The 15,223-nt window shown below is 51.0% G+C and overlaps 3 protein-coding genes across 4 annotated transcripts in view; 1 reads left to right on the top strand and 2 right to left on the bottom strand.

The window, feature by feature from the left end:
- Efemp2 (EGF containing fibulin extracellular matrix protein 2) overlaps window positions 1–594 on the bottom strand; it is an 8,661-nt gene extending 8,067 nt beyond the window's left edge. Inside the window, exon 1 of the mRNA XM_013347948.2 lies at window positions 145–594. The gene's annotated coding sequence lies outside the window, so the exon portion shown is untranslated. The remainder of the gene's footprint in view (window positions 1–144) is intronic.
- A 4,873-nt stretch (window positions 595–5,467) lies between these two features.
- Ctsw (cathepsin W) lies at window positions 5,468–8,979 on the top strand. Its single transcript, XM_005351732.1, has 10 exons — window positions 5,468–5,545; window positions 6,068–6,152; window positions 7,153–7,266; window positions 7,579–7,733; window positions 7,817–7,913; window positions 7,989–8,069; window positions 8,154–8,279; window positions 8,445–8,509; window positions 8,588–8,791; window positions 8,869–8,979. The coding sequence occupies exons 1-10, from the start codon at window positions 5,468–5,470 to the stop codon at window positions 8,977–8,979; spliced, it is 1,116 nt and encodes a 371-aa protein (XP_005351789.1).
- A 308-nt stretch (window positions 8,980–9,287) lies between these two features.
- On the bottom strand, window positions 9,288–13,495 carry Fibp (FGF1 intracellular binding protein). 2 transcript variants are annotated; one of them, XM_005351730.2, is made up of 10 exons: window positions 13,349–13,495; window positions 12,956–13,154; window positions 12,596–12,722; window positions 11,753–11,853; window positions 11,020–11,174; window positions 10,650–10,758; window positions 10,511–10,574; window positions 10,151–10,237; window positions 9,962–10,059; window positions 9,288–9,425 (listed from the first exon to the last, which is right to left on the bottom strand). In XM_005351730.2, the coding sequence occupies exons 1-10, from the start codon at window positions 13,431–13,433 to the stop codon at window positions 9,356–9,358; spliced, it is 1,095 nt and encodes a 364-aa protein (XP_005351787.1). In that variant the 5' UTR covers window positions 13,434–13,495; the 3' UTR covers window positions 9,288–9,355. The 2 variants fall into 2 exon arrangements, with proteins under 2 accessions (XP_005351787.1, XP_005351788.1); XM_005351731.2 differs by having other exon boundaries at window positions 11,041–11,174; window positions 13,349–13,433.
- Between the last annotated feature and the right edge of the window lie 1,728 nt (window positions 13,496–15,223).

Here is a 15,223-nt window from a genome sequence, read left to right as displayed (position 1 = left end):
CCGGCTTCTCCGCCCGGGCCCGGCCACAGGCCCCCACCCGGTCCCCCGCGGCGCCGCCTGCAGCCGCCTGCGGGCGCCCAGCCAGAGACCGCCAACGCTTGGGTCCTTGGGCAATTGACCTTGATGTTTGGCCCCCAAACTCACCTGGGGACCCCAGACCCTCACTCAAAATGTTATCCTGTCCACCTAGACCCTATCTAGCCTGGGTCTCCAGACTTCCATACTGTGCACTTCAGTTGTAGCTAAGCATCCTGACCCTGATTCTGCGCCTCTCAGAACCTACGAGGCACTTAATTCTCAAACGTCCAAATCCTGCTTTCAGAATTTTATCCTGTGCTCCCCCTTAGATGGTCTTATAACTTCATCCAAGGTTTCCGGACTCTCGCCCAAGCATAAAATTAATTGTCCTTCTCCCTCTGCCCAGGAGCTCCAGGTCCTCCAGGTGATCTATCTACTCAGGGCACTGCTTCCCCTACGCCTGCCTGCGCAAAGTGACCCTCGGATGGGGCGAGGGCAGTAATTGTCTTGGCCCGAAATGAATGGAAGCCCCCGACTTGAACTTGGGCCCAGAGGACACTAGGGCCCAGTGCCAGCCTTTTCCCGACCCTCTTCCCACCCAGGTCCCCCACTCAGTTTCCGCCTCCGTCCCCAGCAGAGATCATGCCTTGAAGGCGGAGTCTGGGTGCCTTAGCTCCCAGGAAGGGGCGAATGGGAGGGACTTCGCGTTGCCCACGTCTCAGGGCGGGACTAGACGGGAAAGGACAGCGTGTCCAGGGTTCCTGTGCCTGGCCAGGACTGCTTGAGGCAATAGCCCTACCTTCCTTTCCCTTACCCAACCTCTTCCCAATTTTATTTTGGGAGAGAGTCCTTTGCGGAATGAAAGGCGTGTGTGCTACCATGCTCGGCTCTGCTATGATTAATAATTTTTAAAAAATCTACTTCATTTCATTAAATTGTCTGTGTGACAGGGTTTCTCTATAACTTTGGCTCCTGTCCTGGCACTAGCTCTTGTAGACCAGGCTGGCCTCGAACTCACAGATATCTCCTGCCTCTGCCTCCCGAGTGTTGGGATTAAAGATGTGAGCCACCACTGCCCGGCTGTGTAATATATTCTTGTGCCTATGTACAAGTGGAGGCTATTGCTCTCCACCTTCTGTGGAGGGTTTGACCCTGGATCTGGAGTTCACTATGTCAGCTAGGAGACTGGTTGGCCAGTGTGCTCTCAGGGCCTGCCAGTCTCCCGCTCTCAGGCCCTCCAGCACTGGGGTTACAGACAGGCATCATCACACTCGGCTATTATGCTAGTGCTGGGAATCTGAACTCAGGTCCTCCCTTGTGTTTGTGGCAAGCACTTTACTCACTGAGCCATCTCCCCAGCTTCCACTGCCTTTTTTTAGGAAAAAAGAGAAAAAAAAGCGGGGCGGTGGTGGCACACGCCTTTAATCCCAGCACTCAGGAGGCAGAGGTAGGTGATCTCTGTGAGTTCAAGACCAACCTGGTCTACAAGAGCTAGTTCCAGGACAGGCTCCAAAACTACAGAGAAACCTTGTCTTGAAAAACCAAAATAAATAAATAAATTTTTAATGATGTGTATATGTGTGCGTCTATGTACAGGTGTGTACCCAGAGTGCAGGTGTCCACAGAGGACAGAGGTGTCCCCTGGATCTAGAGTTGAAGGCAGTTGTGAGCTGCCTGATGTGGGTGCTGAGAACCAGACTCAGGTCCTCGAGAGGAAGACTGGAGTCATTTCTTCAGTCCTGTATTAGTTTGTCTTTTACGCAGTAGAGGGCTAGAGTAACTCAGTAGCACCTGCTTGTTTAGCACGACCAAGACGCAAGGTTCAAATCCAGTAACACACACACGCACACGCACACGCACACGCACACGCACACTGAAGTAGAACAAAGCACAGAAAAGAAAAGGAAAGGGAAAGGAAAAAGTGTGGGGAACGGATGAAGTCCCCAGTGAACACGTGTTATTGATATTACCCCAGCCATGTCAGAACTGTGGAGATGGCAGGGCGTTCTCCAGGTCAGGCTCAGAGGAATGACAGAGGCCTTCCGTGAGCGAGTGCAGATGCTGACCTTGTGTGCATTTTGCAAGCCCAGATGACTACATCCTGAGACTGCTCCCCTGCAGAGACCTCTGAGGAGATTAGCTAACTTTCCTCCTCCAGCTCAAGAGATAAACTGTCCTGAGTTTCCAAGGCTGCTGGTGTGTCCCCTCAGAACACATGGCCCACCAGATCCCTAGGGTTTCACTGTGTATGTCTGCTATTTCTTCATTTCCCATTGCCCAATCAGGCCAGTCTCAAAGCCCTGCTGGTGGAGACACAGAAGGAGAAAGAAAAATAAATAAAAGAAAAAGGGCCTGGCCACACGCCTTTAATCCTAGCACTTGGGAAGTGGAGGCAAGCAGATCTCTGTGAATTTGAGACCAGCCTGGTCTCCAAAGAGAGACCCTGTCTCAAATATATAAATACATACACATATATAATATATGTGTAATATATAAACCTTTTAAATATTTTAATATTAAATTTAATATTAAAGATAAATCGCAGTTAGACAGTGATGGTGCATGACTTAATCCTAGCGCTCAGGAGGCAGAGGCAGGCAGATCTCTGAGTTCAAGGTTAGCCTGGTCTACGGAGTGCGTTCCAGGACAACCAGAGCTGCACAGTGAGACACTGTATTGAAAACAACAACAAAAACAAAAAACAAAACAAAACAACAAAACCAAAACCAAACAGATAAATTGCATAGTAAGTGATTTATATCTCAGTTAATATGTTTGTTAGTGCTATTTGAAACAGTCTCACGTTCCCCACACTGGTCTGGAACTTACTGTGTAACCAGGCTGGCCTTGAACTCATGGCAAGCCTCTTGTCTCAGCCTCCCATGTGCTGGAATAACAGGCATGAGCCACCATAACCACTAAAGCTGTTATTAATTCAAATAAAAACTCCCGATTATGGGCCGTGGTGGAGCACGCCTTTAATCCCAGCACTCAGGAGGCAGAGGCAGGTGGATCTCTGTGAGTTCGAGACCAGCCTGGTCTACAAGAGCTAGTTCCAGGACAGGAACCAAAGCTACAGAGAAACCCTGTCTCGAAAAAAAACAAAAAACAAAAAAACAAAAAAACAAAACTCCCGATTATCGAGACCTAACCATCCCAGGCAGGCACTGGCAAGGACACTCTGTGATTCTCTTGTCAAGCCAGAGCTGGGACACCATTGCTACTCTGCTCCACAGATGACAGGGGCTGGGCAGATTTGTCCTCAGTGCCATCAAAGTAACAAGAACAATGTTAGAATCAAGTCCCCCTGACTCTAAGACTGAACCTTGTCCCGTGTTAGAATGAGAAGGAGCAGGCTGGGGAGATGGCTCAGCGGATAAGAGAGCTGGCTTCTCCTCCAGGGGACCTGGGTTCAAATCCCAGCACCCACATGGCAGCTCACACCTCTCTGTAGCTCCAGTTCCAGGGCTTCTGACACCCTCACACAGACATACATGCAGGTCAAACACCAATAAACATTAAAAAAAAAAAACCAAGAATGAGTAGTGAGGTTGCTGGGCTCCCAGCCCAGCCACAGCTGGTTGCTGGGCAGGAGCAAGAGGATAAATATGAACAAGTGGTCAGAAGGGAGACAGCCATTCACCCATGCAAGGGCTTGTTGAGTGGCCACTGACGATCAGAGGTCCCAGGCACCAAGGATACAGCACTGACCAAAACACATCAAAACCTGTCCTTTGCAGAGCTCATGTCTGAGAGATGGAGGGGACAAGCAAAAAAGCCCCCAGCCACTTCCTGTTAGCCTTCCACAACACAGGGCACCTATGGGGACCACACAGCACAAGACCCACTTGGGGGCATATAACTGGGCTCCAGCCACTGGGTTAACCATCCGTGGACACAGCATTATTTTTTACGTATTTATTTTCCTTTCTTGTCAGAATTATTTTTGAAATAGTCCCTCAGTTTCCTGTCCCCAGGAGAAATATGGAGTTTAATGGAACATAACAATTCTAAGGCAAAGCTGTGCGATGGTGGTGCACGCCTTTAATCCCAGCAGTCGGGAGGCAGAGGCAGGTGGATCTCTGTGAGTTCGAGACCAGCCTGGTCTACAGAGCTAGTTCCAGGACAGGCTCCAAAGCCACAGAGAAACCCTGTCTCGAAAAAAAAAAAAAAAAAAAAAAAAAAAAAAAAAAAAAACCCCCCCCCAAAAAAAACAATTCTAAGGCAATTCCTAAAGAAGAGAGGAGGTGGGAAGCATGAAAATGGGTGAGTCCCAGGGCCAGACCCCTCCCCTTTCACCCCAACCATGGGCCCTGGAAAGCGAGCTCTTTGCACCTGTCTCTGGTCTTGGCTGTTGCTTCCCAGTCTGGAGATCGGTTGGCGGAGGGGGGGGGGCTTCTTTAGCCCAAGGACACACTCAATATGGGGGTGGCAGCTAACAGGTCTGAAGGCGCTGCCCAGCTCCCAGCCACAAAAGTTTTGGGCTTGTTTTTTCTGTGATACTTTCTGTCGTCTTTCTTTCTCCTCATTTGTAGACCATATGAAGGAAGAAAAATGAGACAGAAGCTAACTACAAGTTTTCAGTCACTGATGTCTGTAACCAAAGTGCTCAGTCTAAGGAGGAAGGCCTGGAATTGAAGGTCTTCCCTATTTACCTAAGGAGTTTAAGGCCAGGCTGCGCTACATGAGATTCTGTTTCTTCCCTCACAAAAGAACCCCCAAACTTCCTGGCATGGTAGCACTCGCCTTCAATCCCAGGACTCAGGCAGAGACAGGCAAGAATTTGTGAATTCAAAGTTAGCCTGATCTACACAGCTGGCGAGTTTCAGGTCAGCCAGGGTTCCATAGTGAGACCTTGTCTCAACAACATCAAATAAACAAAATAACCCAAACAAACTGAATACTCATTGAGCCTGCCCCACATTTCCGGGTGATCTAGAAGCAGACAGATTGGATACTTCTGTGTGGTTAGGAGATGAGTGGGCAGAAGTTTGAAATGGCTCAGGGGGCTATAATCTGTTAACCTGAGGCTGGGGTCTCAAGCAGAGGAGGTTTCTTTAAGAAAGTGGCCCTTACACTGACTGAGTTTCACAGGGAAAGCAAGAGTGAGTCTCTAAAGGCTGCCCATCACCACTCGTTCCTGTCCAAACACCGGGCACTGTGGCTGCTGTCCAAGTTTCTCATCATGTGGGCATCATCACTGTCCACTTAGATCTGCCGCCCTGTCTCCTTAAAGAGAGATTTGTCTTTACATCCCTAGAACTGTCTGGGACAGGGTAGTCAGGAGCTGCTATTGAAAAGAAGTTGGTGGGGTACAGTTAGTCAGCCAGGCTGGTGGAGGAGGGTCTACCCTCCACCCCAACCTGGTTTCCCCTCGTGGTTTCTCTAGCCCTGCCCTTTCCAACTTGGTCTGCATAGCTTCCTGCCCCCCAGCACTCTCGGCTGCACCATGACACTGACTGTCCACCTCTCCTACTTTCTGGTCCTGTTGGCAGCAGGCCAAGGCCACAGCAACTCCCTCCTCAAGGTAAATGCTCTAACCTGCTCACCATGCCCTTCCCTGCCAACCCGTGCTTGGGGTCTTCTCTTTATGAGCTGGCATATTTTTCTTCTTTCTTTTTAATTTTCTTAAGACAAGATTTTACAGGGAATGTTGGCAGGAGGATCTCTGTGAGTCTGAGGTCAGCCTGGTCTACACAGTGAGTTCCAGGACAGACAGGGCTGTTATACAGGGAAACACTGTCTTAAAAAAAAAAGGGGGGGGTTTACTTTGTAGCTCAGATTGATTGGCCTTCTTCTCTGGCTTAAAACTCTCAGCTGTCTCCCTGCCTCAACCTCTTAAATACCGGAATGAGCATTCAATTACAGGGGTAAACTGTCCTGTGCGACTTTTCCTTCCCATTTCTCAGAGGGAGCAGATGAGGCTAACAGGTGGTTGCTTACACTGAGAAAAGAGAACGCCTGGGGAGCCCTTAGCCGACTTTGCACCTTGGTTGGGTACAAGGTTGGGTTTACAATGATTCTTTCCCACACTCTGACTCCTTGTCAGGATGCCGGGCCCCGACCACTGGAGCTGACAGAAGTCTTCAAGCTGTTCCAGATCAAATACAACCGGACTTACTCAAACGAAGCAGGTATCATGAGCACAGATGTTTCCAGTCCCATTTCCTCTGTCTACTTAAGAGATGACCTTATGGCTTGGGAAGGGGAGAAGACCTGGCCCAGGCCAGAGTGGGAAGCAGGGCCCACAGTGTACGCCTTGGCTTCCCCAAGGTATGATGGGCACAGCATGATCCTCACACTTTGCTGTCACCCGGTCACCTGTGACTCCAGGCCGGGTGTGGAGGACCACCGTCCCGTCATATTTCAGTCAGCAAATCCCCAAGGACACTCATTTTGTCTCCAAGGTGGCAACTCCCTGTCCCCCATTCTTGCCCTGTTTATTGGTTGTTCTCCCCTTCACTCTGGGGTTTCATCTCCCACAGAAGGCTCTTTCTCTCTCTCTCTTTCTTTCTCTCTCTTTCTTTCTTTCTCTTTGTTTGTGTGTGTGTGTGTGTGTGTTTGTATCTGTGTGCATGTGCTATGCTCCATCCCCACACCCCACTCACTCCCCCCACCTGTGGTCAGATGTGTGAAGAGGTGGCAGGGAAGGTATAACCACAGGTACAGGAAACCCATCTCCAGCCATTTTAACTTTCCTTTTTTTTTTAAGATTTATTTATTTATTATACATACAACATGCTGTTGGCATGTCTGCCTACATGTGAGAAGAAGGCACCAGATCTCATTACAGATGGCTGTGAGCCACCATGTGTTTGCTGGGAATTGAACTCAGGTCCTCTGGAAGAATAGCCAGTGCTCCCAACCTCTGAGTCATCTCTCCAGCCCTCTAACTTTCCTTTCTGAGATACTGCCTATAAAGGTTTTATTCAGCTTCCCCCTAGAGTGGGCCTCTTGGTGCCACTGGGGGAAATTCTAACCCCATGTGGGCTGGATAATCACTTTTTCACAGTGGGGTGGTAGTGGTGGGGGCTATAGGAAAGAGCCAGCACTCACCTGGGTGGGTGTGGGTAACCCAACCAGTGGCCACTTCCTGCCCTGAGACCAGCCTGCAAAAACCCCTTTCTGGTCTAGAATATGCTCGCCGTCTGGACATCTTTGCCCACAACTTGGCCCAGGCTCAAAGACTGCAGGAGGAAGACTTGGGCACAGCAGAGTTTGGGGAGACTCCATTCAGTGACCTCACAGGTACCAGACCCTCCTGGCCCAGAGTGGGTGGGTGGGGTGTCTGGCAGATGGACAGAGCAAGTCTCCCCCTTTAAAGAGCAGCCTGGGTGACTGCCCCAAATCTCAGAGCACAAGACAGGAACTCGATGGCCTGTGTCCCAGCTTGGCACACAGGCCAGAGGTGGAAGATGCAAGCTGGACCTCTCTAGGCCTCATCCTGCCTGTTGCCTCTGAACGCTTCATAGGGATGGGACAAGCCAAGGTTGTGACTGCTGGAAAGGGATAATATATAAGCGTCAAATCTGTGACCTCCGTGACCTTGTTTGTCCCCAGAGGAGGAGTTTAGCCAGCTCTATGGGCATCAGAGGGCGCCTGAAAGGATCCCCAAAATGGTCAAAAAGGCAGGGTCTGAAAAGTCGGGGGGACTGGTGCCCCCCAGCTGTGACTGGCGTAAGGCAACAAACATCATCTCATCCATCAAGAATCAGGTATCTGCCCAACCTGCCCTGGGGGAGGGGGGATGAGGTCCAGGCCTTGATATCTTACCCCGCCCCACCCTCTTCCCACTCAGGAATCCTGCAGGTGCTGCTGGGCCATGGCAGCAGCGGACAACATCGAGGCCCTGTGGCGCATCAAATACAACCAGCTTGTGGAAGTCTCTGTGCAGGGTATGGCAGGGAGATGGGTGACAGAGAAAGATGACCTAGGGGCTGCTCACATAACTCTGTCCCTTTCTGTCCCAGAGCTCCTGGACTGTGACCGCTGTGGAAATGGCTGCCAGGGTGGTTTTGTGTGGGACGCATATGTGACTGTCCTCAACAACAGTTGAGTACCAGAACTCGTGGGAAGACCGTGGGGATGGAGGGTGTTAGTAGCCAAGACTCCTTCCTGGTCTTGCTTGTCTTCAGGTGGCCTGGCCAGCAAAAAGGATTACCCATTCCAGGGGCGCCCCAGCCCCCGTGGGTGTCTAGCCAAGAAGTACAAGAAGGTGGCCTGGATCCAAGATTTCACCATGTTAAAGAGTAACGAGCAGGGTATGGTCAGGGTAGACATGGGTGCTGGGGGCAGAGAAAGCAGGTTGGAGGCCTGGCTATGGGAGACACAATTAAAGTCCATTCCCCTGTGAGGAGAGCAGCAGCCTCAGGGCAGGCAGGGCGTGGTGGCACACTCAAGAATCTCTAGTAATTACCCATTTCCAGTGATTGCAGGCTACCTGGCCCTCCATGGCCCTATCACCGTGACTATCAACATGAAGCTACTCCAGGTGGGTGGGACAGGGGGCAGAGAAGGGGCAGAATGGAGTGGGCCCTGGACTCAGCTCCTCTATCTCCCACCCCTGCAGGGTTACCAGAAGGGTGTGATCAAGGCCACACACACTAACTGTGATCCCCAGCACGTGGACCATTCTGTCCTGTTGGTGGGTTTTGGCAGAGACAAGGAGGAGGGCATACAGTCAGGGACAGTCTCGTCCCAGGCTCGCAAACCCCGCCGCTCTGTCCCATACTGGATCCTGAAGAACTCCTGGGGAGCTGAATGGGGCGAGAAGGTGAGGGGAGTGGGGTGGGGGAAGGGCAGGCCAACTTCTTCTCTGCCTTCTGGCACTGACACCCCCTAATTTCCTAGGGCTACTTCAGGCTATACCGGGGAAACAACAGCTGTGGTATCACCAAGTACCCAATCACTGCTCATGTGGACCATCCGGTTAAGAAGTCACCAATCTCTTGCCCACCTTGAGGCTAGCAGCAATCCCTCAGCCTCTCCCACTTGGCCACTGCCCTCGTCAGCTCAACCCTGAGGTTCTTCCTGGCTTCTCCATCCTCTCTGTATGGCTTCATAAACCCAGATATGATCCCTGGCTCCTGAGTGGTTTCAGCTAGGATGTGGAGAGGGAGGGTGTTGTATGAAGACCTTATCAGGTCACGATCCTGTCAGTCCCTGAGGTGCTGGTACAAACATCCTCAACACTAATGGCCCTTGGAACACATCGGTGCACACTGTGAAAGTCCCCATGAGCTCCTCAACCTGGAAAAAGTTGACCAGTCTCCAAATGCATGGCAACTTTATTGTCAGGGTATGCCAGAGGGGGAGGGGCAAGGGCTTTTAGTCATGTTTAGTCATGATAGAGGCGCAGAAGGCAGCCACGGAGGGTACCCATGTAGCGGTCCCAGAGGGTCTGGTGCCTGCAATGAAAATGACAACAGTGATAGTTGATGTTCACTCAACACCGTGCCTGACACACTGCTACGAGTGTTTTCTAGACCTTCGCACACCAAGAAGTCATGTGCGTATGCACACATACACACACACAAATTTTTTTTTCGATAGTTTGTTTTTGGAGACAGAGTCTCATTCTATAGCCCAGGCTGGCTTGGAAAACAGTGGCAATCCTCATGCTCCAGCTTCCAAAGTATTGGGATTACAGACTTGAGCCCTTATGCCTGGCTTCCTTCTCCCCACTCCCCGTACAGTGCAGAGGATTGAACTCAGGCCTTGTGCACGGTGGATGAGCACACTGTCACCATCACACCTGGGCTATTTAGTGTCCATAAAGTCTTATGAGCCTCCTGGTTTATCCTCAGTTTACATCTGAGAAAGGAAGGACAGAAAGGAAGGGGACAAAGACGAGCGGGAACTTCCACCCACAGGGTAGTTCAATAGCAAACTCTGAGTCTACTGGAGGGCAAATAAGTTAGCCAGCAGGCCTGGCACCTCTCACCGGAAGCCGTCCAGGGAGTGGACAGACGCTGAATACTGGTTGAGGAAGAGCCGCACGTCATTCAGTGTCCAGTGGTCAGAGCGGCAGGGTTCCACAAACTGTAGGCCAGAGGGAACAAGTAACATCAGCAGAGATGCTCAGAGACAGGACAGGCTGGGGATGGGGTGGGGTGGAGACGGGACTGCTCACCTTCTCCACAAGGTCCACAAATAGGTCTCTGACATCTTTATTGTGGGTCAGCTTGGCAGCCACGTTCACCAGCCCCCGGGATAGATTCTGTGGGGCAGGGATCTTGGGAGTTCTTTCTTCTGCTCCAGAAGCTGGAGGCTGAGCACTGAGGCTGGGGGAGGGCCAGGCCCCTCCCCAAATCTATCCACCTCCCTCAATCAAGTCCCTTTGGTTATGAGTTTGGTTCCCCCTCATAGGCAGAGAGAGAGCAGCAGTGCCACCTGCTGGTCAATTTCGGGCATGAGCAGAGTTGCCCAGCAGGGACAGAACACAGAAGGCTCCTGACACTTTAGGGGGAAGGGCCTGGACAGGGTCACAGACCTTGAAGTTGGTTTCCATCTCAGAGAAGACACCCAGCTTTCCCCGGAGGGCAGCACACACCAGGCTGTAGGAAGATATGGTCACACCTATAGCCACTGGAGACCATTCTATACCTTGTCTCATGGATCCCCGAAGTCACCTCTTATGCAAGTCTAGAAGGTCCTTGTCAGCTACGAGAACCTTGAGCTCCTTCAAGTCTTGGAGAAACTCCTTGTCTAAGTCCACATCCATGTCGTCCATCTGGGAGTCTGCGGAGACCATGAAAGAAGTTGTGGGTGATGAGAACCCATCTTCTGAGGTCCTGAACCTCCCTCGGCACTCCCTCCCTGGGATCTCAGAGATAGAGGGGAATGCTATGCCCCAGGCCACACAAGGTGCGTGCAGAGTGAATGGACTATATGGAGAGGTGCCCAGAGCTGAGGGCTGAAGGATGCTGGGTACTGAGGAAGCTACAGGAAGAGCTGCTGGCAGGGAATCAGTCCCCAAGAGGGTAGGGAATGTTCAGGCACCTGGGTCAGTAGGGGCCTCACCGACGGCTCCAAGGGTCCAGTTCTGGATCATAAGCTCAGCACAGAAGGCAAAGTCACCAAAGCTTAGGTACTGTAGCTTTTTCTTTCCTGTTTCAAAGCGGTTGTTGGCAAAAAAGACGATGGCTGCATAATCTCTGCAGACAGAACAGGGGCAGTGGCTCTCTCAGGACTAGAAATGTCACCTTGTCATACACAAATACATTCTCTATACACAGTAATCTCTGCAGACAGGGACAGGGGCTCTCTCAGGACTAGAAATGTCAATACATTCTCTATACACAGTAATCTCTGCAGATGGAACAGGGGCTCTCTCAGGACTAGAAATGTCACCTTGTCATACACATACATTCTCTATACACAGTAAGCTTAAGAAATAACTTTTTTGTTGTTTTGTTTTTGAGACATGATTTCTCTGTAGCTTTGGAGTCTGTCCTGGAACTAGCTTTTGTAGTCCAGGCTGGCCTCCAACTCACAGAGATCTGCCTGCCTCTGCCTCCTGGGATTAAAGGTGTGTGCCACCACTGTCTGGCCCAAGCATGTTTTAAATGCTTTACAAATGCCTTAATCCTGACCAATTTGAAGCAGTTTACAGGTCATTAGTAGAATAATCCTTCCTCCAAAACAGTCAGAAGGTGAAAGGGTACGGATGGGGAAGGTGTGTCAGTCTAAGGGCTCAAGGAAGCGATGCGGGCAGGAGAGGGCTGCCCCTCACCTGGCTAGGCGGTCAGAGAGGAGGAAGTGCTGCTGGATGTTGTCCACCAGGGAGCCCCGCATTTCTTCCACCACCTTGAAGACTCGCTTAAAATTGTCGAACTGTAGGGCAGTTAAGGGAAGAAGGCTGGTCAGGGTGCTGGGCATGGACTGGGAAGGAGGAGGCTGATCAGGGTGCTGGGCATGGTGCGGGACTTCTCCCTCTCCTCTCCACCTATCCAGTGGGCAGTACTGATTTCACATTAGTTACTCCTTCAACAAATGACTTGGGCTTTTGTTTGTCTTGAGACAAGGTCTCACTGTGTAGTCCTGGCTGTCCTGGAACTCACTATATAGACCAAGTTGGCCTCAAACTGACAGAGGTCTGCCTGTCAGACTTACAGTCACCTGAGACCACTTTACATCCTGGTACTTCTCCCTTGAAGAAAAGGCTCATGGATACTACCACAGATACTACCAAAAAGGTACATAGATAAGATAGCAGCTAGCTCCCTGCGGTGGATTCCAAGGGGTAGATACGGTGAAGAAAACAGTGCCTTCTCGGCAGGAGCACCATGAACAAAAACAAGCTTGGGGTTCGAGAAATGTAAGCCTAGAGAGAGGTCTGCGGGGACCCACCCAGAGTCTGAAGGTCTAGGATAACAGGAGTCAATGAAAACCACGTATAAGCAAGGGACAGCCACGGCTCTGGCCAGATGGGAAGTGGATGGAGAAGAGACTCCACAGGAAGAAGCCGCTTCCACAAAAACAGGCTGGAAGTGGAGCCAGGGCACTCGGAGCTAGGGCAGTGAGGAGAAGGTCAAGTGGTGGGCTAGGTGGGGGATGGAATATGTGGGGAACCCACCTGCCTCCGGCAGCTCTTGAGCGTAATTCCTGTTTTGGCGCTGATGTCATCCAGGTCTTTCTTGGTACCCTTGGACAGCTTCTTGCCCAAGACCTCCCGAACAAAGGCCTCGTCAAAGGTGTAGTACCTTGTGGAGGCATAGGACATTATTGGTGATCCATTAAGAAAGGGGAAGGTCAATAAATAAATTTAAAAAAAAAAAAGAAAAAGAAAGGGGAAGGAAGTCTGGGGTTGGTTCCTTCTGTTCTTAACTTTCTGATTTCCTGGGTGTGTCCCATCCTCCCTGAGCCTCAGTTTCACCCTGCAAAGTGGGTATAAAGTCGAACTGATTGACATTCCCGCTGTCCCCCAGGTGAGCACCTCTCGATGAGGAGCGCCTGTCGGGAGGGAGGGATCTGGAAGATGAGCTGGTGCAGCAGCTTCGGTGGCGCGTGCAGCAGACGCTCGAGCATGTGAAAGGTGCGGTAGTGGTCCATGGTGTCGCTCTGTAGCACTCCTGCGGTGGCGCCGGTCTGCTCCAGGATCCCGGAGCGTACTCGCAGCGCCACTGCATCGTTCACTAGGGAGAGGGCACTACCATAAGGTCCCACCCTGTTGTACTCAGGGGCCCTCCAGGGGCTCTAGCTCCAATCTTTCTCCATCCCTGACTCCCAGCAGACAGTCCACTTCCCTAAGTGAAGCCTAAATCCTGGCCACGCCCCCTCTCCCACACAAAACAACCGCTTCCCGATCCCGGGAGGGCGCTACACAGACCTGAGTAACCATCCAGCCAGAGGCGATACACGTCTTCATCTATAAGGGTCGTGTTCCCCACGAAAATGTCTAGCTCGCTGGTCATGGCGATGCCCGGGCCGGGTTCGCCGAGAGCTGGAGCTAGCACGGCCCTGGGCCGGGCAAGCAGCCGCAGAGCCACTTCCGGGAGTGCGGAGATTTCGCTCCGGGCACCCGGAGCCAGCGAAGGACCACTTCCGGGACGGAATGGTAGGAGGAAGCTGCTCTGCCCTCATTTCTCACCCCTGCTGGAGGTTCTTTTTTTTTTTTTTTTTTTTTTTGGCTTTTTTCAAGACAGGGTTTCTCTGTGGCTTTTTGGAGCCTGTCCTGGAACGAGCTCTGTAGACCAGGCTGGTCTCGAACTCACAGAGATCTGCCTGCCTCTGCCTCCCAAATGCTGGGATTAAAGGCGTGCGCCACCATCGCCCGGCCTCCTGCTGGAGGTTCTCTGTAGAACTCCGGAAACTCTTTTCCCAGTTTCGCCTGTCTTACAGATTCTCCCATTTCCTCCTTTTGTCTCTTCCATCTTCTCAGCTCTCTCAGAGTCTCCCAATTTTGGCCTGTGTCCTAAATTACAATCTTTCTGAGGTTTTATCCTAAATCGCTGAGTGCGTGTGGCTCTGCTTGCATAGCCATCAGACAGATGAGCATCTTCTTTTTTTTTTTTTCTGGTTTTTCGAGACAGGGTTTCTCTGTAGCTTTGGAGCCTATCCTGGCACTAGCTCTTGTAGACCAGGCTGGCCTCGAACTCACAGAGATCCGCCTGCCTCTGCCTCCCGAGTGCTGGGATTAAAGGCGTGCGCCACCATCGCCCGGCTTTTTAGATGAGCATCTTTCTTGTTCCCTCCATGTATCTTAGTTTTATTATTTTGAACTATGTGTATGCTGGGGGGGGGAGGTATGTGCATGTGAGTACAGTTGCCCTGGGAGACCAGATGTATCAGATCCTCATCCTCTGGAGTTGGAATTACAGACAACTGCAAGTCGCCAATGTGGGTGCTGGGAATTGAACTCAGCTCCTCTGCAAGAGCAGTTCTTGCTCATAACCACTGAGCCAACTCTCCAGCCCCCACTATGGTTTTTCAACACTTACTACACCCCCACACAAGCTGTGACTTCTCTTAAAGTCTTTCTTTCTTCCTGGAAGCAGGCATCTGCTAAGGCTTTCCACTGTCTTCTTTGTGTTCGACACAGGAGCCACCAAACCTGACGGGTCGATCTCCAGGACCCACACTGTGTAAAAAAAGCAACGTCAACAAATTGTCGTCTGACCGCCACACATGCACTGTTACACATACACCTAAGTATAATTTATTATATTTAATTACTAAAAAAACATCTTTAATCCCACAATTAAGGAGGCAGAGGCAGGTGTATCTCTGAGTTTGAGGCCTGCCTGGTTGACCTACAGAGTGAGTTCCAGGACACCCAGGGCTACACAGAGAAACCCTGTCTCAAAAATCCAAAACCAAAACCAAACAAAAAAGGACTCATTTTATTTTCAAATACCCAGTGTTTAATATAAGAGTCAGTCCTGGGTCGGGCGGTGGTGGTGCGTGCCTTTAAACCCGGCACTCAGGAGGCGTAAGCAGGCAGATCTCTGTGCGTTCAAGGCCAGCCTGGTCTACAAGCCCTAGTTCTAGGACAGGCTCCAAAGCTACAGAGAAATCTTGCCTTGAAAAAAAATAAAAAACAAACAAACAAAAGAAGAATCAGCTCTGGAGCTAGAGATGGCTCAGATGTTAAGAGCACTGTCTGCTCTTCCAAAAGTCCTGAGTTCAATTCCCAGCAATCACATGGTGGTTTCATGGTGGTTTCCTGCCTTCTGGAATGCCCTCTTCTGGCCAGCAGGCATCA

Source organism: Microtus ochrogaster, chromosome 8 (genome assembly GCF_000317375.1).
Source record: "Microtus ochrogaster isolate Prairie Vole_2 chromosome 8, MicOch1.0, whole genome shotgun sequence".
Lineage (NCBI taxonomy): Eukaryota > Metazoa > Chordata > Mammalia > Rodentia > Cricetidae > Microtus > Microtus ochrogaster.
Note: the sequence above shows the minus strand (reverse complement) of the source record. Positions and strands in the feature narration are given on the sequence as shown.